General features: G+C 46.7%; 1 protein-coding gene across 1 annotated transcript; it reads right to left on the reverse strand.

Annotated features, from left to right (window-relative positions):
* Positions 1 to 4,808: 4,808 nt before the first annotated feature.
* Positions 4,809 to 16,701, reverse strand: LOC146525589 (uncharacterized). Its single transcript, XM_085161205.1, has 4 exons — positions 15,399 to 16,701; positions 14,331 to 14,918; positions 13,151 to 13,348; positions 4,809 to 4,814 (listed from the first exon to the last, which is right to left on the reverse strand). The coding sequence occupies exons 1-4, from the start codon at positions 16,266 to 16,268 to the stop codon at positions 4,809 to 4,811; spliced, it is 1,662 nt and encodes a 553-aa protein (XP_085017331.1). The 5' UTR covers positions 16,269 to 16,701.
* Between the last annotated feature and the right edge of the window lie 435 nt (positions 16,702 to 17,136).

The following is a 17,136-nucleotide window of genomic DNA, read 5'->3' on the forward strand; positions in this document are numbered from 1 at the left end:
AACTCTGGACACGCACACACATATACACTGATATGCACACACTCATCCCCCCTCCCTTTCCAAACGCCTTCGATACTTGTTCCCTCCCGGGAACACGGCGGATCTGAGCCCGCGCTGGAATGGTAGCGCTGGGCAGGATGGCTGCTGTGTTTGCTTCGGATTACTCCTCACCCCCCACCCGACCCTGTGGCTTGTCACGTGTTCCATACTGTTGTGCTGTGGACATTTATGTGCATTTTTGTGCAGAGGAGGCATCCCCCCCGTCCCCTTCTGGCCACCTGTGCCTCAATTTTATTCCATATCTTAGACATCCATATTACTCACACTCTCATAACACATACATATAGGGCCTTGAGGGTGGGCACATTGCCGAGGCAGGCGTTGCCGATTTGCAACAGTTAAGAACTAACAACCTGATAACCCCACATACATATTTTATGAGTTACTCAGAAGTACCACTGCAGGACTTGGTTGTGCATTAGCAACAAAAAGTTTAATTTGAGCCTGAGACGGTTAACGGCGTCCAGTGGATGGTCTGTGTATTCAACCCCACCTCTGGCGCCAGTGCCCACCTCTCAATTTTAAATCCATGTAGACATTGAGGGTTCTCGGGAGGGGCCGTGATAACACCTGCTGCTCTCTGGCAGCAGCACCATGCTCTCCCGTGTTTTAAATGCACCTTAGAACAACACACAGCAACACTACACATGAGTGAGAGGAGGGAGGTTTGGGGTCTTCACATACCCCTGTTCTCTGCTGGCCATTGGGGCGGGGGGGCTGAAAGGAGGTGTTGGCCGTCGGATTGGGATCTGGGATGCAGGGCCTCCCTGCTGCCGCGGAGCCTGGGGCGGTCTGCTTGCCTCAATCCCGGGGGAAAGGGTAACATCTCCTGGGTCTAGGTGCCGTTTCCCCCTCCAGGGGCGAGGGTACCTGGAGTTTGTTTGGGGAGTGTGAGTATTTGTATATGGGTGCATGAGGGTGGGAATGCATGTTTGTGTCTGTGTGTGCCTGTTTGTCTGTGTCTATATGTCAGGTCGGGTCTTACACTCCACCTCTCTGGGAACTCCCAGGCCCTCCAAAGGCCTATCTCCCCTCACCACACTCCCTGCCGGTAGTTGATGCCCTCAGGGGTCGGAGCGTTGGTGGTTCTTGGTGTCCGGGGCTGGGCGCTCAGGTATGTACCAGCTCACTCCCGGTGACTACTTGACGGGGCTTGGTGCCTGTTGCTCGGTCAGGCCTCTTCCGGGGCAAAGGGGGCCCTCGGGCCTCTGGCATCCTGGCCTGCGGCTCGGTTCACTCTGGCACAGCTGGCTGCCGGCAGAGCCGGCGGGCACGCCACTGCAGCCCCCTCTGGCTTCTGCTCCGTGGCTACTGGGTGACCCCTCATCTGGGGCTCTCCTCAGCTCTTCCCAGGAGGGTGGCACGGATGCCCCTCCGGTGGTCCTCCTTGGGCTCTCGCACTCTGGGGCCTCTGGATGTCTGGAGCCTGGATCTCCTCCATGCCTGCTTCATGCCCTGGGGGATGGGGCTATGGCTCTCTACACCCTCTAGCAGACCGTTACATGGGGAAACCTTTTGAATACAAGCACGCTGATCCACACAGGTGTGCACACGGGTGTTCACTGTTCCTAGACAAACTAGGCCTTTATTGGCTGCTATTTCCAAGCACATTGTGCGCTGTCGGTCCTGCTTGCTACACAACAACATTCAATATTTAGTATTTACTGCTGTTTACACTTAGCTAGATTAATGTGATGGTGTTGTGTTTAGTATGTTGCTCTGTTTTTGTTTTTTTGCTTGTTTTCTCTTCTTTTTCTCTCAACAGGTGATCCAGGAGATTTTTTTTTCTTCTTTCTCATTTTAAGTGCCCTTTCTCACTGTCCCTCTTCCCTTCTGTTTTTCTTTTCTTTCATCTTTCTTTCTCCCTTTCCTATCCCTAGGTCATATCTGTCCCATCTGTAACAACTGAAAATAAAATAAAATAAAATAAATTTTAATAGTTAAACAACAAAGGTCGATCAAATGGACCAATACGGTAAGTCCGTGATGATCCATTTGGCAAAGTAAATCCATTGGGTATCCTTGTTGGTCTTCAGACAACAATTCTGACGGCTAAAGAACCAAATGGACAGGCAAAAAAAAAAAAAAAAAAGGAAAAAGAATGTCCCTCCATCCATCCATCCATCCATCCATCCATCCATCCATCCATTTTCTTCCGCTTATCTGGCGCAGCAGCCCAAGCAGAGAAGCCCAGACCTCCCTCTCCCCAGACACCTCCTCCAGCTTATCCGGGGGAACATCAAGGCATTCCCAGGCCAGTCGAGAGATATACTCTCTCCAGCGTGTCCTGGGCCTGCCCCGGGGCCTCCTCCTGGTGGGACATGCCCGTAAAACCTCGCCCATGAGGCGCCCAGTGGGCATCCTTGTCAGATGCCTGAACCACCTCAACTGGCTCCTTTCGATGTGGAGGAGCAGCGGCTCTACTCTGAGCCCCTCCCGAATGGCCGAACTTCTCACCCTATCTCTAAGGGAGAGGCCAGACACCCTTCAGAGGAAACCCATTTCCGCCGCTTGTATTCACGATCTCTGGTTCTTTTGGTCACTACCCACAGCTCGTGACCATAGATGAGGGTAGGGGCATAGATCGACCGGTAAATTGAGAGCTTCGCTTTTACACTCAGCTCTCTCTCTTCACCACAACAGAGCGGTACAGCGTCCACATCACTGTAGCCACTGCACCAATCCATCTGTTGATCTCTGGCTCCCTTCTCCCATCACTCCTGAACAAGCCCCTTAGATACTTAAACTCCTCCACTTAGGGCAGGGTCTCGTCCCTGACCCGGAGTGGGCACTCCACCCTTTTCCGGCTGAGGACCATGGCCTCAGATTTGGAGGTGCTTATTCTCATTCCCACCGCTTCACACTGGGCTGTGAACCGTTCCAAGGCGAGCTGGAGCCCATCACCCAATGAAGCCAACAGGACCACATCATCTGCGAAAAGCAGAGATGAGATCCTGAGACCACCAAAGTGAAAGCCTTCCGCCACTTGGCTACACCTAGAAATTCTGTCCATAAAAATTATGAACAGAATCTGTGACAAAGGGCAGCCCTGGCGGAGCCCATCACCCACCAGGAACGAGTCCGACTTATTGCCGGCTAAGCGTACCAAGCTCTTGCAATGGTCATATAAGGACTGAATGGTAATGTTGCATGGAGATCAGGGGCAGTACCCCTGGACTGGCAGACCTAGGTGGTGGTCCCCATCTTTAAGAAAGGGGACTGGAGGGTGTGTTCCAACTACAGGGGAATCACACTCCTCAGCCTCCCTGGGAAAGTCTATGCCAGGGTGCTGGAAAGGAGAGTTTGTCCATTAGTTTCTGTGATGAGACAGCCATGCGATGGACCAAAATCTCAGAGAAATATTTTCAGTACCTTGTTGAATCTATGCCATGAATAATTAAAGGGGGTCCAACCTGTTGCTACCAAGTTGTGTGTAATAAAATGGCTGGTGACTGCATTTTATTATAAAAATTAGATTCCTCTGTCATCATATCTCTGGTCTTTTGGTTAACAGATTAGCTCAGTGGGGTTAATATTGGAATTGTATTTTTAGAAAAACCATCTTGAGACATGTCTTATTTAGTTGTCATTATTTGTAGGTTTTGGTCAAAAGTAAATACCAAATGTGTAGCCATCAAAATAAAGTAAAAAAGTCCAAATGAAACCTTTTTATCATTTAAATTGCTATGTACCATTTATATATCATTTAGACTTCATCCTCAGAATAACAAAGGACAACTCTGGACAGCTCCCAATATTCTCAAGCAGTTCATGAGTGAAATGGCTTACCCGCTATTTTCTTGAACATCACTGTATTTTGTCACAGAGGGAAAACCAGGAATTTTTTTTAAACGCACACAAAAGGCATCATCTGCTGACTAAACCCCTGAGGCTTCCCTCTGTAATATTAAATAGCTGACTGCTTAGCACGCACGCAATCATTATCATAATGTATTAATCAGAATGTTTAACTGCATTCTGCAACCAAACAAAGCTGACACATTGTGCATACTTCTGATGATTTATAAATTAGGTGAGACTGCTAAGCTAATATGCAGAGCTAATACTGATTAGTAGATGAATTACATCAAATCAGCTACCTTAAACAAATTTAAATGGCCTTAATTATACTAAATTGGGTTAATCTGGAATGCTACTTGCCAGTAGGCAACAGATAGATAGATAGATAGATAGATAGATAGATAGATAGACACATGCACAGAGAGTCTGTGGTCCTGTGTTTTTTTTTTGGTAGAAAGTGCTTTAACTGCAGCATGTAAAAATAGGCTCATAAGTAAAATGCTTACAGTGCGATGCTTTGTTCAAATGTTCACATGGTTTTATTCATCTTCTTATCACTGGGCCAGCTGTTCAGATGGAGCTTGAGTGACGCACGGTCATGTGTGAGCAGTGAAGTAACTGGTTGATTGCTGTATTATTAGTAGCTTGTTTCAGTGATTGTGTCCACATTTTTGGAGGGTGTGGTGACTCATATCTTGTTGACATGGAGACCAAAATAGCAGCCAAATGGAAGAGGACATTCGTCTACCCTTGAGACTAAGCATGATGGTGAAGAAAATGGAGAGAGAAAGACAGAATGAGAGGAGTGACAGAAGGAGGAGGATAGGATAGGAGAGCTTTGAGAACTACGAAGGTTTGTGTTGTATAAGCCAATGGTGAGTCACACTCACCGTTTGAATCTTGAAAACTAATAGAAAATCATTTGTTTTCTCTCACTGGGGAGTTTGTTAACTCTGCAAGGACAAAAAAAGAAAGAGGGTGATCTGAGAAACAAGAAGGAATTGTCTTATGCAATGTGTGTCACGGTCATTTAGGAATGATGATAGAATTTTGGTGCATCATGTGCATCACATTGTGCTTCCTTTTGCTCAATTGCATTATATCAACTGCATAATTTCACCAGCAGAACCAGGATCACTAGCAGTGCCATTTACAGGTCAGAGGCGCAGCATATTTGAACATGGTTGTGTAATTGCTTTATGGATGTCGATGTGACATTCACTTGGTTGCTCTTTGGTCCACACTATAATACGACCACATCCACTAAATAGATTGAAAATCTGGCAATCCAGTACATATCCTGAAAAATTATAATGACTAAAATGGACTTATCAGAGTTTCAGAATATTATCATTTCAAATGCTTACCTGACATTGCTAGTCATTTGTCTCTAGAATAGCAGCTAGCAAGCCTGTTCTGTTAACCAGTATTTCTAGGAGAAACGGTGTATGATAGGGACGCAGTTTCTGGGTCTGGTATGTTAATTAAGTGCTAAAACATGAATTCTTTCTAAAGACCAACATGGGTGACAACAATACTTCAGACTGTACAGAAGTCAATGGGAAAACAGCCGTCAGCTCCCTTTTCTGTGATCTCAGTAAATACTTTGATGATGACTTTATGGGCCTAGTGACTAGTTTCAGGTCATATCGAATAGAACATCTGATCCATTTTGTCAATTACGGTCACTCTAAGAGTCAGAGAGATGACAAGTCATTGCTGAAAAGTCGTTAGATATTGAGTAAGAAAAGCAGACACCAATCCCAACATGAATCTTAATGAGCCCAATTCATGTGTTCCCAGAAAAAGCAGGAAATCCTCCAGAGAGTATAACAGAATATAATCAGTCTGTTAGGCAGCACTGCTTTATAACTCTTTCCATCAATAGTTAACAGCTGACTAAGATGGTATTTATTTGTCAGTTGCTTTAGCCTAAACATGTAACAACCTTTTAACTGATTTTCATTCACTGCCTCCTACATATCACACTGTTTAAACTACACCACCATTTCTCTTCATTGTCCACACCCAGTAGACTTTGTGGGCATACAAAAGGAAAACAGCATGGATTTCTGGTGCTCTATCAGTTGCAAATGTAGTTCCACAATGAACAGGCAGGATAAACCAAACCTCGCCATCAGCAGGACTTTCAGATTGAGAGGTTGAAAATTAATTTGACAGCGTGCTTTCAAAAGATGGCCTGCAGCTACAGGACACACATAGGCTAATATGTGTTTCTATGTTTCTCTTGCCTCTGTGGTTTTCAATTATTATGTTTGGGGACTGTTTGAGGTAGAGTTTCACACAGGGCTAGTCTTTGTGGCTAAAAGGATCCACATTTATTCCCTCACCAGCTGGCTGTTTTTCTTGCTGTATACCAGGACTATACTGAAAATATATTCTATCCTACTGCCAAATCTAAAGAGAATAAAAGCTAATTGATTTCAAGCACAGATAATTAGGTATATAAAAAAACCCCACCACATCTCAAACAACTGCCAGGTGCCATGCTGAGACAATAAAAACAACTTATTAATGAAAGTGGAAATTGTAAGTCAATTAAGTTAAGTGATGGAAAATATATTTATAATTATATTTGAGGGCATTATAGTGCCAGTAAATGGGATCGTGGATTATACTGCCACTTTTGAACATCTACAGATTTCAGTCTGATGAAGACCATTCTTGTTCTTTTGCGAGAATACTCTATATCAGACATATGCCACTTGTCACAGACAACAGTGAGCACTGTGCTGATGCTAGCATACTTAGATACTAGAATATAGCTTGAGGGGATGGTATCACAATGAGCATTTATACAGATAAAAGGGATGAATGACAAGACCACATAGGCTGATCGTGCAAAAATGCGATCACAGGGCATGCACTCTGGAAGATTTCAAAGGGAATTTTGGAGATAAAACATTTAACTTACAGATAATTTGTATCCCAGTGTTCCTTCACTAACAGCCTTTCAACAGAGTGACAACTAGGAAATATGCACTAATCCACGAAGGTGCTTGTATTAAGGTATACAAATTGTTTTTATATATATAAAAACCTGGAACATTTTGCCCTCTTTTGCTTGTGAGGCACTATATCCATGGGTAACCTTTTAATGAGGGCAGGTGCTTTAGGCCTTAATACTTAGATGCTTCTTTAGAGCAGGCTGTCCTCCATTGCTGCGAAGGAATTATATCCATGAGTAACCTTTAATATAAGACTGTTAGCTGAAAGCCTTAATAGTTAAAAATTCTAGGTCATCATAAACACAAGCCTCCTCTGAGTCAGTTCAGCCAGCTTTCTGTTTAGTTCCATGACCACAGTTTTGCAGTAAATGTAGTAGGTCTTGGTTGGACAATATAAAATTGGTGTTGTCGACACTTAGAAGCAACAACACAACACCATAAATGACTGGAGTTGTGTATGTCCTCAGAAACCCTTTTCAAGGCTTGAAAACAGCAGTGTCACAAATTTATTTATAATACTGTTGGAACAAAATGACAAGTGTTTTATTACCTTGAAAGGCCGATGAAGGCTTTACTTTCATTCGCTGTTTCTATGACCCCTTGTCTGAGATGCTCTTTAGTCTCAGCTTTGGCCAGAAGACAAAAGATGCATTATAATAGCTTGGGAATGACGAACATCGGATATATAAAGCTGCTTTAGAAGAAGGTGACTATTGTGACTACTGACACTTTTCTGAGGGCAGATGGACATTGTCATCTGGCGTTATGGTCACACTATCTCTGACTTCCTAATGACAGTTCAAGCCTTAGCATCAAATTGCCCCTTAGGGCTGGCCATTTTTTTATATTGAGCATCAGAGCTAAAAGATAGAGGGTAGCCAAGAGACACAAAAAGTGAAAATCACTGACACTTTTCACAGCATACAGTGAAGCTACATATCTTGTATGATAATGGAACAAATAAGTTCTACTTAACCTCAGCAGAAAAAGATAACCCTGAATCAAATCCAAGGTTATGGAGTGCAGGAACAACAAATCAGGATTATATAATCATTTGATACTGGAATCTTAGTAATGTGAAAGCCATAATAGGGAACTGGATGTTCTGCACAGTGCCTGTTCAAATGGAAAACAGAGACAAAACAATATGTCCTCCATCCAAATTGACCAGACACGCCAAATAGTGATTGTTGGGGGTTACTAAAAACCAGTTGCACTGGCCTAGAGACTGGTCAGGGCCATGATAGGAAAAGACTGGTTTCCAACTGGTTGGTGGTTGCTAGAGGTTGCTTCCAGTAACTGGGTAAAATCAGTTGCAAAGAGATATATATGCTGTACAGAAAAACTCGTTGCAAGGGCGATAGAAGGGTGCTGTAGTCACCTGCAGATTGAATGGAAAATGGAGATTTATCTGCAAACACTCACAAATTGCTTGCTGAGCTGTGAAAAGTGTGGACAAGCTGGAAATGCAGATCCTTTGCCTTTATAGTAAAAGTTAGTAAAAGCTAAAGCTTGCTTCATATAGTTTTTCCTATTTCTTTTCCATATGGGGTGTCTAGCCCTTTAGCCTTAGGCTAAAGAAGAAGAACAAAGTTTATTTGTGAAAACAGCTTTTCAGTTTTGATCCACAGTGTTAAAGAGACATAACACATAACCCCCTCATTAAACAGAAACACTTCTATTTTAACAAAGAAAACAATGAAAATTAAAATAAAATTAAATGCATGTATATTTTCACTTAATCTAGTCTTTTTCTTAGAGTAACTAGCCAACCTCATGTTAATCACATGGTTTCATTTTCAAATGAAACATCGGCTCATGTTAAACAGCTGTAATTGTTAGTTTTTGACACTTTGGGGATGCCCCAAGCTGTAAACAGACTGCTGACATATTACCTTGGGAAGTTAATATGGTGAAAGTTGCAGTTTTACACATCCAGCACACACAAAGGAAACATTGGCCTTTATTTGCAGTCATATTTCAGACAGCCAAATCAATGCAGGTTCAATATTTATTCACTGTCATTTGTGGGTTTGATTTTGTCAACAGTAACTCCTGAGGGAAATATGTGGCTCTCTTCAGCTCTTAAATGCTCTATTGTGTTTACCAGCTAGTCATTTACTGTATCTGCTGCCTCCTGTGGTTGAAAACTGTGCTGATGAGAGTGTTGATGAGAAGCTATAAAGCTGTGTAGAGCTTAGGGGAACTGACGGCATTGTGATTGTGATTTTTTGTGGGTTTTCATCATGAACAGTCACTTTAAATGTGTGTAATGTAGTAATTATATGACATATAGTTAAAGAATGCACTAAAACTTGTAGTAGGTAAATGTACTTTCAGCACTGCAATTAGCTAATTCATTTATTGTTATAGCTCATTTGATCAACTGTTTTATTAGATCTTTTTTGTTGTTGTTTATCCTGGCTGTGTGCTGTTAAAAATGAAAGCATTCTTTTCCCTCTTGCATTGTTTATTTTCTTTTTAAAGACAGATGAGATCTTTTCTGGCAGTGGAGGTTACATTTATTACACATATAGCTTAATTTAAACCGCTCAAATGATGTATATAAAAATGCACTTTTGCCTTTTACTGAATCCTTCTGCGGTGGGCAAAAGTCTTTCCACTAGTGTGAGACAGGAACAGTTTGGAGCACTGAGAAACTCTAACCACTGTGGGGTAGTGTTTCTCTTCATAAGAATTCGGCTACACCCACAAATACATTGATAAAGAAAAGATTATAAAAATAATATGCACTTTCAGCTCACCTCTCTTTGCTTGGACTGAAATGTCATAGTACATGGACTTCTACTGTGTGGACGTATAAAATAAATGCAGATCTCAATGTTTCTTTCTGCAAACTCTCAGTAAATAGTGCTCCTATTCAGTAATATTGTTTACAGTTACACTTCCGCACATTATTTTTTAATGTCATATTAATGAACATAATACTAGAATTCAGGCCTCCTCCTGCAATGTCCTCGGGAAGTATTAGAACAAAAGAAAAGTACACATTGAAAAGTGTACTCTCTGCAGCACTGCCTAAAATTAATAACCTTAGTCTAGAAGTAAATTAAGTGTGTTTTGACCTTCAGCCTAATTTCTTAGTCAATTAGATACCATGCATGAGAACTTAGCCTGTAATTACAGTGTGCAGATGTTAAATAATCACTTTTTCACAAATTCAATAGAAAATACATTGCTCATAAAGTTGCAGCTTCAGGTGAAGTTAATCTTTGTGAGGTCCATAGCTTCCTATATAATCACCTGAAAAAAAACAAAACATTTTCACAGGAATCTGCAGTCCTGAAAAAAGGATAGTCAAAACAACAACAACAACAAAAATTACAGTACGCCCTTCGTGCTTCCATAGGAATTGGAGGGTAGTGCTGCTAATCAAATTCACTTGATTAACTGATTATCAATAAGTGTCTGCTGGTCTGGAGGATTCAGGTATGCATTTATACAATGCCACAATATTCCCAGAAGTGAATGCCCCAGCAAACTGACACCAAGGTCAGGCTGTGCAATGTACAGAGAAACTGCAAATAAACCAAAGAGCTACATCTCAGACTCTAGAGGCCTTGGTTAGCATGCCAAACTCTTCTCTCTAAAAAGAAGATATAAGCATGGATTAGGTTTGCAAAGCTGGATCTGAGCAAACCACAAGACTCTTGGATCAGTGTCCTAAATCCAGATGTTCACCATGGCAGTGAAACTGCACTACTGAAGTTCTGAATCATCTTCTTATAACCTTTGACAGTGAAGTCTTTGTGCTTGTCCTGTTAGACCTCAGTGCAGCATTCAGTACCACTAATGATAACCTTTTAATACAGAGAAGAGAATACACTGTTGTTACTAAGCTGTCATGTTTGAGCCATATCTATCAGATAGATTCCAATTTGTTCTAGAAAATGGGAAGTCTTCTTCACACACAAAAGTTAGTCATGGAGTTACATCGTGTTCTGTGTTGGGATCACTCTTTTTTACACTATACCTGCTTCCCTTCAGCAAGATTATTAGAAAACCCTGTGCATATTTTCACTGCTGTGCAGATGATACCCAGCTTTATTTATCCATCAAGCTAGATGACACAAATCAATTAGGTGAACTACGAGCCTGACTTAAAGACATAAATACCTGGAATTCCTGTAATTTTTTTCTTCTAAATTCAACAAAACTGAGGTTATTATATTTGACCCTAAATTTATTTGAAACATGTTTTCTAATCAGATACTTAATTCTGATGGAATTATTTTGGCCTCCAGCAACACTGTGAGAAATCTTTTAGTCATTTTTGATCAGGATTTGTCCATCAGAGCCCATATCAAACAAATATGTAGGGCTGTTCTATCATCTGCACAATATCTTTAAATTTACCTCCTGTCTCAGATTGATGTTGTAAAACTAGTTTATGAGCTCATTACTTCTTGGCTGGACGACTTTAATTCATTATTATCAGATTGTTGTAAAAGTTCTGTGAAAAGCTTCAGTTGATTCAAAACACCGTACTGAGCCTGCTAACAAGAACGAGAAAGAGTGGCCATGTTTCTTCTCTATCACCTTCTCTTCCTTAGCTCTCTACTAAATCCAGAATTTAATGTAAAATCCTTTTCCCCACATACAGAATCTTGAATAATCAGGCCCCATCATATCTTAAAGACCTCATAGTAGCTTATAATCCTAACAGAGCACTTCACTCTTAGACCGCTGGCTTACTTGTGGTTCTTAGAGTTTCTAAAAGTAGAAACTCTAACAAGGGTAACAAGGGTGCTTCAGCTTTCAGGCCCCTCTCCTGTGGAACCAGCTTCCATTTTAGATTCAGGAGATACACATCATCTCCAGATTCTTTCCTTTTTCATTAAGTTTTTTACTAGGATTGGATCAGGTGACCCTAACCTATTTCTTAGTTGTGTTGGTATTGGCTCAGACTGCTGTGGACTTGTTCATTGAGCACTTTTTCTCCATGTGTGTCTTTTCACTCTCCACATGTTTATATACTACTCCAACATGTTATTTACTTTTTGGACCATAAGGCGCACCGGATTATAAGGCGCATTAAGCGAAACAAAACGAAACAAAAGTCAGATAAGTCAAACTTTACTCAACTCATTCTTTGTACCATTGATTCATTAATGTTGAATTCTCTCAAAGCTGCTCTATTCCCATGTTGTTGCAGTATATTAATGACAAGCTTCATATTGTGGATGGATGGACTTTCCCACCACTGCAAACCGCTTGCTCTTAGGATGTTGTCTGATTGTTGGAGTTTTCCCTTGAATACAGTAATTTGGTATAGACTAGAACAATGACTGTCCTAATCTACACCATTACCCAACTCGCCAGATGTGGCTCTAAGATGTCTCTAAGAACTCCTCTGCATAACAAAGTATTCTAGAGTCACCTATGTCATCTGAATCTACTGTCACGGCTGGCGGGGGAGCCGTGTGGTGTGGAGGAAACGGAGGACCCAAAATGCAGACAGCCGATAAGATGATGAGAGTGAGGGTTTATTTACAGTATACAAATAACAGAACTGAAAGCAGGACAGAACATAACCTAAACTGGGTGAGCTAAATAACAAACCGGATCATACAAATGGGGTGGGAGGCAGAGAGACACAGACGAGGAACAGACACCATGAAACACAGACGAGCCGACAACGAACACAGACCGACACCCACTATAAATACACACACCAGGTAATCAGGAAATGGCACACAGGAGGGGACACAGCTGGAACTAATGGACATAACGAGACACAACCCTACAAAGTAAAACAGGAAACACACAGACTGTTTTACATAACAACACGGGGACATGAACAGAGCACCGAGGGAGACGCAGGTAGGGAAGATAAACACAACCAAACACCAACAACCAATACAAGATCAGAATAAACTAGAAAGTGATAATCATCAACTGAAAGCGCTGGGTCACCGACCCAGGACCATGACAGTACCCCCCCCTCAAGGGCTGGCTCCAGACAGCCCAACAGAAACACAAAACCCCCCCCCAAAACCCAAAAACGACCCGACCAGGGCGGGTGGCGGGGGACCAGGACGGAGGGACCACAACCAAACAAAAAACAAGCTCCAGTGGGCCAAACGAATTGTCCAAAACACAACACATACTGGAGTTCCTGAACAGGGTCCCAAAACATAGGTCAGGAGGCCGGCCATGCACACGGCAGCGGCGACGACGGGGAAACAGTTCAGGAGGCCGGCCATGCACACGGCAGCGGCGACGACGGGGAAACAGTTCAGGCGGCCGACCGTGCGGACGGCAACGGCGGCGACGGGGAAACAGGTCAGGCGGCCGACCGTGCGGACGGCGGCGGCGGCGAGAAAACCGTTCCGGAGGCCGGCCGCGGCGGCGAAGATGCCCAACATGCGGCCCGGCAGATGACCGACGATGTTGAGGCGGCAGTTGGGAACCTGAAGGCTGCGTGGCCTTCGCTGGACCAGACGAGGCAGGAGCTGAGGCTGGACCAGGCGAAGCGGGCGAAGCTGAGGCAGAAGCTGGACCAGACGAAGCAGAGGCTGGACCAGACGAAGCGGAAGCAGAGGCTGGACCAGACGAAGCGGAGGCAGAGGCTGGACCAGACGAAGCGGAGGCAGAGGCTGGACCAGGCGAGGCGGATGCAGAGGCTGGACCAGGCGAGGCGGATGCAGAGGCCGGACCAGGCGAAACGGAAGCTGATGCAGAGGCCGGACCAGGCGAAGCTGATGCAGAGGCCGGACCAGGCGAAGCTGATGCAGAGGCCGGACCAGGCGAAGCTGATGCAGAGGCCGGACCAGGCGAAACGGAAGCTGATGCAGAGGCTGGACCAGGCGAAACGGAAGCTGATGCAGAGGCTGGACCAGGCGACGATGAAGCCGGAGCTGGACCAGGCGAGTCGGATGAAGCCGGAGCTGGACCAGGCGAGTCGGATGAAGCCAGAGCTGGACCAGGCGAGGCGGATGAAGCCAGAGCTGGACCAGGCGAGGCGGATGAAGCCAGAGCTGGACCAGGCGAGGCGGATGAAGCCGGAGCTAAACCAGGCGAGGCGGATGAAGCCGGAGCTGGACCAGGCGAGGCGGAGGAAGCCGGAGCTGGACCAGGCGAGGCGGAGGAAGCCGGAGCTGGACCAGGCGACGGCGTGGATGAAGACACGGAGGCTGCAGCTGGCGAGGATGAAGACACGGAGGCTGCAGCTGGTGAGGATGAAGACACGGAGGCTGCAGCTGGCGAGGATGAAGACACGGAGGCTGCAGCTGGCGAGGATGAAGACACGGAGGAGGCTGCAGCTGGCGAGGATGAAGCCGCTGATGCTGCCGGCGGTGTGGATGAAGCGGCAGCCGGCGAGGATGATGAGGCTGCAGCTGGCGGCTGGACGGGCTCCTCGGGCCCTCCAGCTGACGAGGCAGAAGACTGGACGGGCTCCTCGGGCCCTCCAGCTGACGAGGCAGAAGACTGGACGGGCTCCTCGGGCCCTCCAGCTGACGAGGCAGAAGACTGGACGGGCTCCTCGGGCCCTCCAGTTGACGAGGCAGGAAGCTGGCTGGGTTCTCCTGAACCTCCAGCTGACGAGTCTTGGGGCTGGACGGGCTCCTCGGGCCCTCCAGCGGACGAGTCTTGGGGCTGGACGGGCTCCTCGGGCCCTCCAGCGGACGAGTCTTGGGGCTGGACGGGCTCCTCGGGCCCTCCAGCGGACGAGTCTTGGGGCTGGACGGGCTCCTCGGGCCCTCCAGCGGACGAGACAGGAGGCTGGACGGGCTCCTCGGGCCCTCCAGCGGACGGAACAGGCGGCTGGACGGGCTCCTCGGGCCCTCCAGCGGACGGAACAGGCGGCTGGACGGACTCCTCGGGCCCTCCAGCGGACGAGACAGGAGGCTGGACGGGCTCCTCGGGCCCTCCAGCGGACGAGACAGGCGGCTGGACGGGCTCCTCGGGCCCTCCAGCTGACGGGACAGGAGGCTGGACGGGCTCCTCGGGCCCTCCAGCTGACGGGACAGGGGGCTGGACGGGCTCCTCGGGCCCTCCAGCGAGAATAGTCCCAGGACCAGCGGGCACAGGGGCCCCTGGCGGGCGCAGAACAGAACCAGCAGGCGCGGAGACCTCTGGCAGGCGCAGAACAGAACCAGCAGGCGCGGAGACCTCTGGTGGGCGCAGAACAGAACCAGCAGGCGCGGGGGCCTCTGGCAGGAACGGATCAGAACCAGCAGGCGCGGAGACCTCTGGCGGGGATGGATCAGAACCAGCAGGCACACGGGCCTCTGGCAGGAACGGATCAGAACCAGCAGGCGCACGGGCCTCTGGTAGGAACAAATCAGAACCAGCAGGCGCACGGGCCTCTGGCAGGAACAATTCAGAACCAGCAGGCGCACGGGCCTCTGGCAGGAACAGATCGGAACCAGCAGGCGCACGGGCCTCTGGCAGGAACAGATCGGAACCAGCAGGCGCACGGGCCTCTGGCAGGAACAGATCGGAACCAGCAGGCGCACGGGCCTCTGGCAGGAACAGATCGGAACCAGCAGGCGCACGGGCCTCTGGCAGGAACAGATCGGAACCAGCAGGCGCACGGGCCTCTGGCAAACACAAGGCTGACTGCAGCTGCACCGAGCATTGACTCAGCTCAGGCAGCGACAGCCGGGTGCAGTCCTCGGCTGGCTTCTTTACCTCCAGGGGTCCAGAGTCTGCTGGGGGCTGAAACCCAGCCTCTGGGGAGGCCCTGGAGTGCACCTCAGAACTGGCCAGCTCTTGAGGAGTGTTTTCAGGATTGTGTGGTTTGTCTCTCTGCAAAAAATATGTACTAGAAAAAGAGTCCAAAACGGGAGGCAGAGACGCAGCCTGCTGTACAGAGGGAGTCGGTGAAGATGGCATAGATGACTGGGCTAGTGGGGATACCGGGGGCCGAGCTGAATGCTGCTGTGCAGCTAAACGAGCTTGCGGCTGTGCAGCTAAACGAGCTTGCGGCTGTGCAGCTAAACGAGCTTGCGGCTGTGCAGCAGGCTCAAAAAACACCGCCCCGGTATAAACCGTCACAAGTTCTGGTGAAACCAAAAGAGTGTCTTGTCCACTCACCACAGCCGGCCGCTCAGAAATCCCCAGGTCCGACTGTGGCGAGGAGCGTCGGCGGCGTGAGCGCCTTTTCCCCCTTGAAGGCTGGGTTGACGGGCCGGGCAGAACATCCTCTGTCGAAAGTGAAGCATGAGTTGCAGGGTGGGTGGTAGCAGCCGGGGGGTGAAGACGGAGCTCGTTCAGAATGAAGTTCTGTGCGAGTGGGTGAAGTGAGTCCAATAGCCAGGAGTGAGCAAGGATTAGCTGCTGTAGCCTGGCTTCTACGGCGCGGTGAAATGCCTCCCCCTCATGCTCAAGCCACAGGTTGACTAACCTTGAAACAGAGTCAACCAATTCCTCCCGAAACTCCTGGGAGGGTGCGGATGCTGCTGGGTCCATGTTTGGTCGGCTCGTACTGTCACGGCTGGCGGGGGAGCCGTGTGGTGTGGAGGAAACGGAGGACCCAAAATGCAGACAGCCGATAAGATGATGAGAGTGAGGGTTTATTTACAGTATACAAATAACAGAACTGAAAGCAGGACAGAACATAACCTAAACTGGGTGAGCTAAATAACAAACCGGATCATACAAATGGGGTGGGAGGCAGAGAGACACAGACGAGGAACAGACACCATGAAACACAGACGAGCCGACAACGAACACAGACCGACACCCACTATAAATACACACACCAGGTAATCAGGAAATGGCACACAGGAGGGGACACAGCTTGAACTAATGGACATAACGAGACACAACCCTACAAAGTAAAACAGGAAACACACAGACTGTTTTACATAACAACACGGGGACATGAACAGAGCACCGAGAGAGACGCAGGTAGGGAAGATAAACACAACCAAACACCAACAACCAATACAAGATCAGAATAAACTAGAAAGTGATAATCATCAACTGAAAGCGCTGGGTCACCGACCCAGGACCATGACATCTAGGTGTTGCAATGGATCAGTCAAAGTCCAGACCTCAACCTGATTGAAATGCTGCAGCAGGACCTTAAGAGAACTGTGCATAAATGAACCCCTGCAAACCTCAGTGAACTGAAACATCATAAAGAAGAGGAGGCCAAAATTTCTCCACAACAAAATCAGAGAAAGATAAATGTAAACAGAAAACATCAAGCTACTATTGCTAAAACTAGTACAATCTACTGAATCGTGGGGTGTACTTAGTTTTTCAAAGGACTGCTAAGAGTCCTTTTAAAGTGAATATGCAAGCCTGATTTAGATACCAAACAGTAAACACC

This window comes from Neolamprologus multifasciatus, chromosome 1 (genome assembly GCF_963576455.1).
Source record: "Neolamprologus multifasciatus chromosome 1, fNeoMul1.2, whole genome shotgun sequence".
NCBI lineage: Eukaryota > Metazoa > Chordata > Actinopteri > Cichliformes > Cichlidae > Neolamprologus > Neolamprologus multifasciatus.

Excerpts from the sequence above, each read along its gene's own strand:
- LOC146525589 (XM_085161205.1), bottom strand. The coding sequence starts at position 16,268 with ATGGACCCAGCAGCATCCGCACCCTCCCAGGAGTTTCGGGAGGAATTG. Across the intron at positions 14,919-15,398 it reads AGTCAGCCTTGTGTTTGCCA|CCTGCTGGTTCTGTTCTGCG; the intron begins GAGGCCCGTGCG and ends GAGGTCTCCGCG. Across the intron at positions 13,349-14,330 it reads CTGGAGGGCCCGAGGAGCCC|CTTCTGCCTCAGCTTCGCCC; the intron begins GTCCAGTCTTCT and ends CGTCTGGTCCAG.